Source organism: Chiloscyllium plagiosum, chromosome 15 (genome assembly GCF_004010195.1).
Source record: "Chiloscyllium plagiosum isolate BGI_BamShark_2017 chromosome 15, ASM401019v2, whole genome shotgun sequence".
Classification (NCBI taxonomy): Eukaryota; Metazoa; Chordata; class Chondrichthyes; order Orectolobiformes; family Hemiscylliidae; genus Chiloscyllium; species Chiloscyllium plagiosum.
Window position 1 is genome coordinate 28357751 of NC_057724.1, and position 12713 is coordinate 28370463.

Sequence of the window (12713 nt, forward strand, 5' to 3'; positions counted from 1 at the left end):
GAGTGAGAGAGTGAGAGAGTGAGAGAGTGAGAGAGTGAGAGTGTGAGAGTGTGAGAGTGTGAGAGTGTGAGAGTGAGAGAGTGAGAGAGTGAGAGAGTGAGAGTGAGAGTGAGAGTGAGAGAGAGAGAGAGAGTGAGAGTGAGAGAGAGAGAGAGAGAAAACCCTTTATTGTCCAATACTTTCCGAGAGTGGAGAAACTATGCCATATTCGTTGCAGCCTGCAACACATTATTGATGAGGATGAGCACCTTGCCAAGACCTCTCCTACACCTCCGCTTCTCACATTTAAACAACCGCCAAACCTTAAACATACTGTTGTTTACAGCAAACTGATCAGCCTTCAGGACAATATCGACCACACTGTACAACCCTGTCAAGGCAACCATTGCAAGATGTGTCAGAGTGTCAACATGGATACCACCATTACACGTGGAGACAGCACCCACCATGTACACGGCAGGTACTCCTGTGACTCGGCCAACGTTGTCTTTCTCATATGCCGCAGGCAAGAATGCCCCAAGGCATGGTGCACTGGTGAGACCAAACAAACGCTATGACAACAGATGAATGGACACCGTGCAATAATCGCCAGGCAGAGGTATTCCCTCCCTTCAGCAGTCAGGGACATTCAGCTTCGGATCTTCGGGTGACCATCCTCCAAGGGGATATGCAACAACACAGAATGGACGAGCAGAAGCTGATAGCCAAGTTCGATACCCATGAGGACGGCCTCAACTGGGACCTTGGGCTCATGTCACACTGCAGGTGACCCCACTACACTATACACACTCACTCTCTCACATACACACATTCTCTTACATATTCACACACTTATGCAAACCACACACACGCTCTCTTTCAGACACACACCTATACTCCCTGCACTCATACCCACACACACACACCCTCTCACAGGCTTATACTCCACTACACTCACACACACACACACTCTACCAAGCACACAAACACACTACTCTGTCACACACTTACACACACACACACACTCGTCTATAGGGTGAATTTGCATTTGCAGATACATTCTACTTTTGCTCAAAAAGCACACAACCTGCAGGCAGTCAATCCATATAACATTTTATAAATTCCTACTTTGGAAGTAGAACCATTCTGACTCAAGGTTGGTATCAGACAGACTCTAACCTCACACCTTTAATACATTGTCTGAGCTGAGATGTCACCCTCTTTTCAATAAAACTTTAAGTATCTCAAGAATGCGACCTAAAAGAAGTTCTGGGATTTACACATTAATGAACCGAAACCACAACCCATTCCAAAAAATGAAAGACTTAACAGTGATCTAGGTTTGTTCAATATATCATTCTAAATGCATGACACTGAGATCTTTTGCTATAAATTCTGTATCTTATGATCCTGCCCCACTAGTTACCTTGTGGGCGGCACGGTGGCACAGTGGTTAGCACTGCTGCCTCACAGCGCCAGAGACCCGGGTTCAATTCCCGACTCAGGCGACTGACTGTGTGGAGTTTGCACGTTCTCCCCGTGTCTGCGTGGGTTTCCTCCGGGTGCTCCGGTTTCCTCCCACAGTCCAAAGATGTGCAGGTTAGGTGAATTGGCCATGCTAAATTCCCCTTAGTGATAGGTAATAAGGGGTAAATGTAGGGGTATGGGTGGGTTGCGCTTCGGCGGGTCGGTGTGGACTTGTTGGGCCGAAGGGCCTGTTTCCACACTGTAAGTAATCTAATCTACCTGATGAAGGAGCAGCAGTCTGAAAGGTAGTACTTGCAAATAAACCTGTTGGACTATAACCTGATGTTGTGTGATTTTTAACTTTGTCCATCCCAGTCCAACATTGGCACCTCCACATCACAACTTTCTAGCAGTCTGTTTTTTGTACTTTCATAATCCCTTTTCCCAGTAAAAAGAACTCCTATTCTGCTAAATAGCTGGTATAGGTCAAAAAGAACATTAAAAAAGCACTTCCTTCAAAACTCCCTTGCCATAGAACATCCCTGCAAGGGTTAGGGTTAGGTTTAGGGTTTGGAAGGAACAAGTCTGTGAAAAATGTCAGCATTTATAATACTGATTTAAGATGGCCACAGGTATCGCCCAGCCACATAGAGGTTGGCCAAGTTTCATGAAGCTAATGTGGATGAGAAAACAGACACCCTGAGCTGAAAGTAACAACTTCCCCAAAAATGAAACAAAACCAGTTCTCCCCAGAGGCATGAAAAGTTTTCATTTCCTATCAGATCTATATCTTCATGAGAATCATTTTGAAGATGAAACTATCACCTACTTGCATCAAGCCTGGTCACATTGAACTCAGCAGATAAAAAAATACAAACAAGTTGCTATTTCAAGAAGCTCTCTCACTTCAGAAGATCAGAAATCTGAAACTAAGAATGCAATCATGACCACAAATTGAGAATTCTCTTTCTGACAATCAAAAAGAAAGGTTCCAGTTCCCACAAAAATAACAGGAAGCAGCATCTGGGAGCTGAGAAGATTAAATATAGGCACTACCTTTACAATTGTTGATGCCCACAAAAAAGGTGTGTGTGCACGTGCAATCTCCATGTTGGTTACAGTAGTTATTTATATTTGAATGTAGTGTCTGTAGCGTCTCTCTTCACATGCTCATTTTAGACTGCTGTCTTCTGTCTTACTTATGTCTGACTTAGTTACATCATCATTATTTATATGAATCTCATTATATCACAGAAATCATGTAAAATTATTTTGCAGAAGCATTCTTACAAGCAGCAGACCATGCTCAGTTGTCAGAGCGTATTTCTACCTCGGGTCTGACAATGCTATTTAATACATTTTTTTGATTTGAGGTAAGGCATGCAGATATCAACTCGATGTATAATGCAGTTGATGCACAATGATTCTGACAGATTGAGAAGACGCAACTGAGTAACAACTTAATTACCAAACGAATTAATAAATGTTATACAATATTACTAATATTAATAGTTGTTACCTCTTGCATTTCACCAGGCATAATTTCAGATGTCATCTGGGATCCCGTCTACAAGGATGGGAAACAAAAAATGTTAGGTTAAAGAACATACCAGAATATATAAAATAATTTTGCTGTTTTCTGGCCTGTCAAAGCAAATTGAAAGTTAGTGACTTCAAATATTGAAGGTATGAAAATTATGAGAAAAGTGGTCAGTTCATTTTTGTGACTTCATGCAAAAAGCAAAATTAAAATCCATGGTTAAAAATGTCATTAGGACAGAAATACCTGTAAACCTGCAAATGATTAGGTTTCTGTTAGGATTATATCAGGCCTCACTTGAAACACTGATTCAATTTTCTTTATATGCTGAACAATCTTTACTGCATATTTATTATTTCCTATTTTGTTTCAGACTTCAACTCCTTTTTCTCTCTGCATGGCAACAACTTAATCAAAGGGTCAAGTTATGCTCAAAGGTTCTGATAGAATAATTTATTGTGCTTACCAAAAAAAAGGAAAACAATTAGCTTACATTCATATGGTATCTTTTGCATTGTCAGGGTATTCCAAAACACTTCACAACTAACAGTGAATTTCTGAAGTATAGACATCACTGTAATGTAGGTAAATATAGTCACCAACATTTATGCACAAAATAACAATAAAATAAATGACAGTGGGCTAGGGTTTTTGGACACGATGGGGACGAGCAGTGAGACAGGAGCATGTGGAAATATGCACCACTGACCAAAGTGTTATTTGCCAGCACCATCCTGCTTCTGGACTACTTTCAAAAAGGCAAGATTGGAAGGAAGTGCAGTAATAGGGCTACCTTTCTGAAAGTATTACATAACTAATTAAGCACCCTCAAAGGCCTCTTAAAACCTATTGTCAGATGCTGATTCTTGAGGGGTTCCAAGCATTCCAGGAAGGTGTGAGAGAGACTCATAACCTATCTAGTTTCAACTGCAGAGAGAGAGAACGATTCTTACATGTTTACTGCTATCGGCCATCCTACTTCACAAGCCTCCCTTTCGAACCAAAATTAGTCACTTCAGACAAATTAGATTTCTCTGCTAAGATACTGCCAGACCTGCTGAGCTTTTCCAGCAATTTCTGTTTTTGTTTTTGACTCTATCCAATCCTGCCACTGTTTTCCAAGTGCTTCCAAGATAATGAAAGAGTTTAAGAATGAATGGGAAAGCGTGAAGGGAAGTTATTTTGTTGCTCTCTGATGAATAAGTTGGTGATACTGAGGGAGAATGGTGAAAAATTAAGTTAAATAGGAGGGAGAAAGATTAAAACATGGAATGCGTGCAATCAGATAAAAGTGCAACCAAATCATTGCATGCAACAATTACATGTCTTGTAACAGAGAACACTGTCTGTGATGCACTATTGTTTTAATTAAAAACTTTGAACTGATGGTTAAGTTGCATCTTCAAAGCAATGCACAGTGTTTAATGCTTTGTGGAGAAGTAGTTAGATGTTGAGGCAGATTAAAAAAAGAAATTAAAGTTGTGGAAGCTATAGTTCCAGCTACAAACATGTCACCTCCTTATTCGTTACACCAGCAGAAAATCTACGTGAATCCATCTACAAACAGGGAAAAAAATACCAGATATTTAGTCACAAGAAATCTACACAGTGATTGAGACACTGTCATGGTGCAATATGATTTTATAAAATGGCAGCATCATTGCTATCTCGACTCCACAGCTGTCAGACTGCCAAAACACGTACATATTATGTGTTTCCCACATCCATGCATGATATTTTAATCTCTTTCCTCACATAAATAAGGATATAGCACATAATGTTAACATCCTGTTATATAAATCACTGTCATTTTCATGTGTATAACCTCGAATCTTCTCTGGTTGAAAATACTTGTGGTAAACTGCAGGCAGTCTCTTCTCTGTTGAAATCAAATACTGAGTGTGGTAGAGGGAAGTGAAATTAAAGTCAGTCATAATCAATAACCAAAACTGTGCTGCCAAAGCAAAACAAGTTCTATCAGGATATTGCAGAGACCTTTTGGACAAAAATACTAATTGTGCTTTAATAACATAGAACCAATAACTGAATGATCGCTATGAGTGATTTTACAGTAATTCCCCACCTTCATCTATCACTATCAGAGATTGTGACTCAGATTTTAAATTAGACAGCACTCATCACTCATCATGCTTCCCAGCTGTTCAAACACTTTACACAGCTTCAGTGGACCAACTTACAGTAATTAGAAATTCATTTCAGCATTGTGTCATTTACGGGAAACCTGGGAGCTGGGTGAAACTTCAACTTCAAAGAGTGGGAGGTTATGGGAGACAATTAGTTGATTAAAGACACACATTGGTACTACATTGGAAAACAATTGGAATTTTTAAATTTAACTGCATCATATTCAGTTATATGCAAGAAAACCACTTGGGAAAGGCAGGTTGCCAAATTAAACATGTTAGAAAGTGGTTAACAGTTTTTTAAAAATTAGGATTTTCAAATATAACAGTAATTGAATGGATTTCGCAAGCTTGCTGCAACTAGTCATTGAATTCTAGGAACAGCACAGCAGCAAACAAAGGGGCTGAACAAATGACAGACAAGAAATCCCTATAAGTAATGAAATCTCACACCTTCCCTCCATGCCTAAGTGAAAGTATTTTGCCCATAATACTGGAGAACTAACTTTCATTCCTGTGAAGGCAATATCTATTGCCTGAGTGGATTTTCAACACATGCCTGTCACTTTCACTAAGTTGGAGGTTTGTCCATTTCCACTTTATATCTGTCATATACAGGTAGTTCTTCTGTAACGCAATGGTTGCATTCCTGTGCAATCATGCATTATAGAAAAATCGCACTTTAGAAACAGCGCTTAAAGTGTTGACAATGTAATTACTTTATAACCAACACGCATTTTAAAAGTTTGCGCTTTAGAAAGTGTCCCCAGTTTTTCAAATGCATTACAGCAAATTTGCATTAACGAAATGCACGTTACAGCGGAATGATCTGTACAACATTTCTTCCAGGCTCCTTCGAGGGACGTGCAACAGACATACAGGAATTCTCAGTCAGCCATGCACAAATGCATCACACAGGTGATAAATATCATGTTTGCCAGGGCAATTAATTACAAACACTTTCACAATTGTTATGGAGGTGTGCTATATTTTTAACAGTTGGAAAGCTAGCAAGGTCTGACAAAGTACAGAGTTTGAGCAAGCTGACAATGTAACACTTGGTCGAAACAAATAGCAGCAACTGGTTGCCATGAAACAAAGAAAAATTCAAATTTGGTCAATCAGTTTAAGTTATGCCCCAACTACCAAAATCCAATCAAATTTGAATTTAGTATTTTGATAATATTAAAACCAATAAAACAAGCAGATGTTTTTGGGTATAAAACCAGACATTTTGAACGGTTAGCAGGAGAAATGCCAAAGACCAACAAATGCAGACTGCTAGTTGAAGAGCTCTCTGAAAGGTACTTGTCTGTGGGGAGTTTGAGCAGTAGAACATTGAGGACAACCTGGAGAGAATCTACAGAGGAAAATCTATAAAGGAGAATCAGTGAAGCTGACTGGTTTTGAAGCTTTTTTTTTGTAAATCTTAATAGGGATTTTTAAAAAAAAATCAGACTAGTATTGTAGAGTGGGAGGTAAAAGATAGGTTTAAGAGAAAGAAGTAAATAGTTGCTGGTTTTAATGTTGTCTTAAGAACAAAGCTGTTAATTTTTACTTTAAATTGAGATCTCTGGGATAGCTCTTTGCCTCTTGAATTTGAACAGATTACAGCACAGAGTGAATCTTTTCTGTGTGGCTGGTTTAAATTAGCAGAGAGGTTTACACTGTGTCGTAACACAGTGATGATGCCAGCCAGAATGAGCAATGCTTTGGTTCGAGGGTCTTACTCATTCCCATGGCTGAAAGGCAACATTGAGTGCACACACCAAAAATCAAGTTACAAGGTCATGACCCTGTCATGTTTGAAAGCACGAAAAATAAAATGTTGGTCCAAGATTTCCAGGGAGGACATGTTTTTCCAATCCAACCCTCCATGACCTTTTCATACTCAGAATGCACTAACTGGCTAGTTACTTGAAAACGAGGACCATCTACTTGAAAGATGGGTGATGACAGTTATGCATCTAAACAGTAAGGCACAGAAGCTATTGGTTTTAATAATTAAACCTAGTTAACAAGTATATTAAATAACAAACAAATAATTAGAATGCGGAAGCTGTGCTTGGCAAATCTGGAGACGTCCTTCGATATACACCAGCCATGCTCCCAAGAACGAGGGCTGCTGTATTCTACACAACATAGTGTAGAAGTATCAGAGGTTCCTCATTCGACTGGCCTTCCTGTAACAAAGTCTACACAGCTGTCTGCTCTTAAAAAACAGCAGTTATTGGTCACCTGTGTGAAATATCTGTGACCTGCCAACTGCAGGTAAATAGTAAGTATTCTTTCAGAAGTTAAAGGCACATAGCTCAATACCTCTTCAGAGGATGAGAAAGAATATTAACGAACATTAAGCCAACAGTAAAACATAATGCTCTTTAAGATGGCATTCTAATGGCTCACCTGGTAGCCATATCCTAAATGCACCATACTGTCCACCTTTCCACACAAGCCAAACCAATCCTGCCGACCACAATCACTCAATACTCAGTTTTCAGTCCTATCTCAGCAGTCACCTTAAATACAGATGAGATGCCGGAGGACTGGAGGGTTGCTCATGTTGTCCCCCTGTACAAGAAGGGTGGTAGGGATATTCTGGGTAACTACAGACCAGTGAGCTTGATGCCAGTGGTGGGAAAGTTGCTGGAGAAGGTACTGAGGGATAGGATCTATTTATATTTAGAAAGAAATGGGCTTATCAGTGATAGACAACATGGTTTTGTGTGGGGGAGATCATGCCTTACCAACTTAATAGAGTTCTTTGCGGAAGTGACCAAGTTGATAGATGAAGGAAGGGCTGTTGATGTCATATACATGGACTTTAGTAAGGCATTTGAGAAGGTTCCCCAGGGCAGACTAATGGAGAAAGTGAAGTCACATGGTGTGCAAGGTGTTCTAGCTAGGTGGTAAAGAACTGGTTGAGCAACAGGAGACAGAGTATTAGTTGAAGGGAGTTTCTCGAAATGGAGAAAGGTGACCAGTGGTGTTCCACAGGGGTCAGTGTTGTGGCCACTGTTGTTTGCAATATACATAAATGATCTGGAAGAGGGCACTGTTGGTATGATCAGCAAGTTTGCAGATGACACGAAGATTGGTGGAGTAGCAGAAAGCATCAGGGACTGTCAGAGAATACAGGAAGATATAGGTAGACTAGAGAGTTGGATGGAAAAGTGGCAGATGGTTTTCAATCCAGACAAATGTGAGGTGATGCATTTAGGCAAGGCTAATTCTGGAGTGAATTATATAATGAACGGAAGAGCCTTGGGAAAAGTTGATGGGCAGAGAGATCTGGGAGTACAGGTCCATTGTACCCTGAAGGTTGCTGCACAGGTGGATAGAGTGGTCAAGAAGGCATATAGTATGCTTGCCTTCATTGAATGGGGTATTGAGTATAAGAGCTGGCAAATCATGTTAAAATTGTACAAGACATTGGTTCGGCCGCATTTCGAATACTGTGTACAGTTCTGGTCGCCATATTACCAAAAGGATGTGGACGCTTTGGAGAGGGTGCAGAGAAAGTTTGCGAGGATGTTGCCTGGAATGGAAGGTGCTGGCTATAAAGAAAGGTTGAGTAGGTTGGGTTTATTTTCATTAGAAAAAAGGAGATTGAAGGGGACCTGATTGAGGTTTACAAAATCATGAAGTGTATAGACAGAGTGGATAGAGACAAGCTTTTTCCCAGGGTAAAGAATTCAATAACGAGAGGTCATGCTTTCAAGGTGAGAGGTGGAAAGTTTAAGGGGGATACACGTGGCAAGTACTTCACACAGAGGGTGGTGGGCGTTTGGAATGCATTGCCAGCAGAGGTGGTAGAGGCAGGCATAGCAGATTTATTTAAGATGCGTCTGGACAAATGCATGAGTAGATTAGATTAGATTACATTACAGTATGGAAACAGGCCCTTCGGCCCAACAAGTCCACACCGACCCGCCGAAGCGCAACCCACCCATACCCCTACATTTACCCCATTACCTAACACTACGGGCAATTTAGCATGGCCAATTCACCTGACTTGCACATCTTTGGACTGTGGGAGGAAACCGGAGCACCCGGAGGAAACCCACGCAGACACGGGGAGAACGTGCAAACTCCACACAGTCAGTCGCCTGAGTCGGGAATTGAACCCGGGTCTCTGGCGCTGCGAGGCAGCAGTGCTAACCACTGTGCCACCGTGCCGCCCACAAATAGGTGGGGAGCAGACAGATACAGATGCTTAGGAATTGACCAACAGGTTTAGACAGTACATTTGGATCGGCTCAGGCTTTGTTTTTTGTTCATCACAAATGGGTAAGTGAGGTTAACAATTTTTAAAATATAATTCACTATCATACAGGAAATTAACATTGGTCAACATTATGCAGTAATAAATCTTTGTTTTTTCTTCTTCAAGCAACTTTTTTTTTCTGGCAACTTCACTGGATATTTAGTGGGTATGCATTTTAATGCTGAGTCTCTCTGCAAAATATTGGCTCAGGTGAAGTTTGTAGCAGACCACAGCAACAAGGAAAGAAATTTTCAGATGCCACGTTTAACTCCACACCAGTGGATGTTGTATGATGCAGCTCGATTTCTTCGCAACAAACAGGACATCCTATTGGCTGTTAGCACAAAATCTGGACAAATCATTTATGCTAAGGATGACGCCAAAGGTTTTGTCACTAGAACACCATTCTTCAGTGATAACTGGCAAAAAGAAATTATCAAGTCCTTGCATTTTCCAACAGGTGATAGGAACAGAAACTACACCAAGCACCCTTGTGAATGTATAAACTTTTGTGCCTACAAGTGCCAATGCAGTGCACCCCATTTGCAAATGGCAAATTAACCACACCAAGGCTGAATCTTATCTATTTGACAATGGGCAATCACTTTTATCTTTTAACAGCATTTAGAAATGCTTATGCATACATATATGCAAGACGTACATCAGAGAAATGAGCTGCTCACCTGCTTCATTTCAACCTTCAACTGGCTAATTCCAGCTCTCTCACTTTTTGTCGCCCCTGTATGATCGACATCATGAATTGAAACATGTTTCCAAGTAGAATGATCAACTATAGGTAGACAAATAAAATGGTCACAGTTAAAAAAGACAAATAAATTATACTTATTGGATAATGGTTGCATCTGAAAATAGGTTGGAACCCAACTTCAAACTGAGTTACAGGAAATAAGACAGGGCTTTTAAAATATTGTGTAGGTATCCCTAAACCCAGAACTGCAGAGGTTCAAGAAAACAGTTCATTTACATCTTTTCCAGGGCAATAAATGGTGGCCTTGCCACTGACACCTAGATCCCTTCAATGAATTTAAAAACGTCCCACTGAGGCACGAAGGTGAAATATAAACAAAAGAAAAACTTATTCACATACATGGATTTCATTCTTAAGACATTTCAACCAACATAAGATGATAGACTGCTGAATAGTAGAGTATGATTTGATGCATGAAGTTGCTCCTCAAAACAAAATGACAAATAGTTTAAATTGACCTGCAGTTATTAATGCACTAATATAGACATTTAATTGTTTATTTTAAATTGGTTAATAATTCTTCAAATAATGCCAAGGCAATATTACCAAAATACAATCCTACCACTGGAAATTAATAGAATAGAATCCCAACAAGTCCACACCCACTTTCCAAAGAGTAACCTGAAGTTGGAATTGAACCCGGGTGCCTGGCGCTGTGAGGCAGCAGTGCTAACCACTGAGCCATCCTGCCACCCCTTTAAACTTCAATATTAGTTGCACAGCAGTATTTATTCCTCCAAAGCAAAAAAATGAACAAAACATTTCCAGTCCACCCCTAAATATAACCTAGTTTGTCCAGCTACCTGGCCTCTCCAACTTCCAATTGTTTTCATTTTCTTGATTCTTTTCTTCACTTCATAACTGTATACAAGGATGAAGTAGTTGAGTGTCCTTAATGGTTCCTGCTAGCTTATAAACACCAACAATCTTTGTGTTATGGTGTAAACTAAGATTTATACATATTTTAACCTCATTTAAGTTTGGATTTATGGATTAATCATATATCGGTTTTTGTGTGTCTGAAGATCAACTTGTCGGCATTTATGTAGCCTCGGTTATTTCTTTAGGTTATTTTGAAATAGTTAACTTTCAGAGCCAATGAGTTTTGTACGCACATTAGGATGGTTCACAGCCAAACAAGGTACAAAAAATTTGTGTATCAGGTTTCTCTTAGAACATTATGGAATATTTTAAACTACAGGAAAATGCTCATAACTTAGAGGAAAAAACGTTTTTGATTTTCCATTTAGGGCAGTTCACAAGTCCTTGGATGAAAATGGACGTAATAAACAGCTCTCCTAAGAGACGACAGCAAAAATTGATTTCCTTAGAGGAAGAAATTTGGTAATATTCCCAGACCAGAATGTTTGGATAAATGTAGGGGAATGGGTCTGGGTGGGTTGCTCTTCGGTGTGGACTTGTTGGGCCGAAGGGCCTGTTTTCACATTGTAAGTAATCTAATCTAATCTAATTCATAAAACCTGAAGAATGCAGAGAACGCTTATACACAAATGCCAAAAAGCTCCAGCAAAACAGATCTTCTAGTCTGTAAACTTAAGGTCATAGTTAATTTAAACCCATCAAGTTGTCATAATAAGCTTTTCTTTGGTGTGGGTACAATACGGGCATTCTTTTGGGTAATGTTAAGGTGTGTTTTAGGATCTGTAAAGGAGTGTTTTGGAATATTTTTTATTAATTCACAGGATTGTAGGTGTCACTGGCTAGACTAGCAGTTATTGCCCAACCCAAATTGTCCAGATGACAGTTAAGAGTCAATGACATTGCTGTGGGTCTGGAGTCACACGCAGGCTAAACCAGCTAATTCTGGCATTTACCTTCCATGAAGAACATGCATGACAAACAATAATGATTTTGTGGTCATTTTAATAGCAGATTTTTATTGAATTCAAATTTCACCATCTGCCATGGCAGAATTTGAACTTGGATTCCCAGAACATTTCTTGGATCTCGGAATTAATAGTCCAGTAATGATACTACTAGCCATTGCCTCCAAGTTAATTTATGAGATGTGATTTCTACTATGCATTTACAAATCTCCAAATATGTATTTTACGTAAAGAGTTTGGTTTATTCTATTTTATCTTCATTTTGTTTGGTTAATAAACTTCTGTTCTATTGTTGTGGTTCTGTTCGCTGAGCTGGGAATTTGTGTTGCAGACGTTTCGTCCCCTGTCTAGGTGACATCCTCAGTTCTTGGGAGACTCCTGTGAAGCGCTTCTGTGATGTTTCCTCCGGCATTTATAGTGATTTGTATCTGCCGCTACCACCCCAACACACACAAAAGAAGTTGCATCAAGACACTATTCAAAAGGGCCACAACACACTGCAGTACACCAGAACTGCAAAAAGAGGAAGAAGTACATCTATACAATGTATTCGCCAAAAACTGATACCCCCTGCAATTTCATCAACAGATGCCTAAGGGAAAGACAACGGATGAGGACATGCCACAACCCAAAGGACTAGCCACACTACCATACATCAAAAACATTTCTAAACTGACAGCCAGACTACTGCGACCACTAG

General features: G+C 39.8%; 1 protein-coding gene across 10 annotated transcripts in view; it reads right to left on the minus strand.

Annotated features, from left to right (window-relative positions):
- The window catches only part of phka1a (phosphorylase kinase, alpha 1a (muscle)), a 111713-nt gene that overhangs the window by 6548 nt on the left and 92452 nt on the right, over positions 1–12713 (minus strand). For 7 of the 10 annotated variants that reach the window (XM_043704548.1, XM_043704554.1, XM_043704556.1 and 4 more), the window contains 3 exons: positions 10081–10187; positions 4502–4543; positions 2966–3013 (listed from right to left, as the gene is read on the minus strand). In XM_043704548.1, the coding sequence (XP_043560483.1) occupies positions 2966–3013; positions 4502–4543; positions 10081–10187 (197 nt within the window). The remainder of the gene's footprint in view (positions 1–2965; positions 3014–4501; positions 4544–10080; positions 10188–12713) is intronic. The other 3 variants (XM_043704553.1, XM_043704552.1, XM_043704551.1) reach the window with 1 other exon arrangement.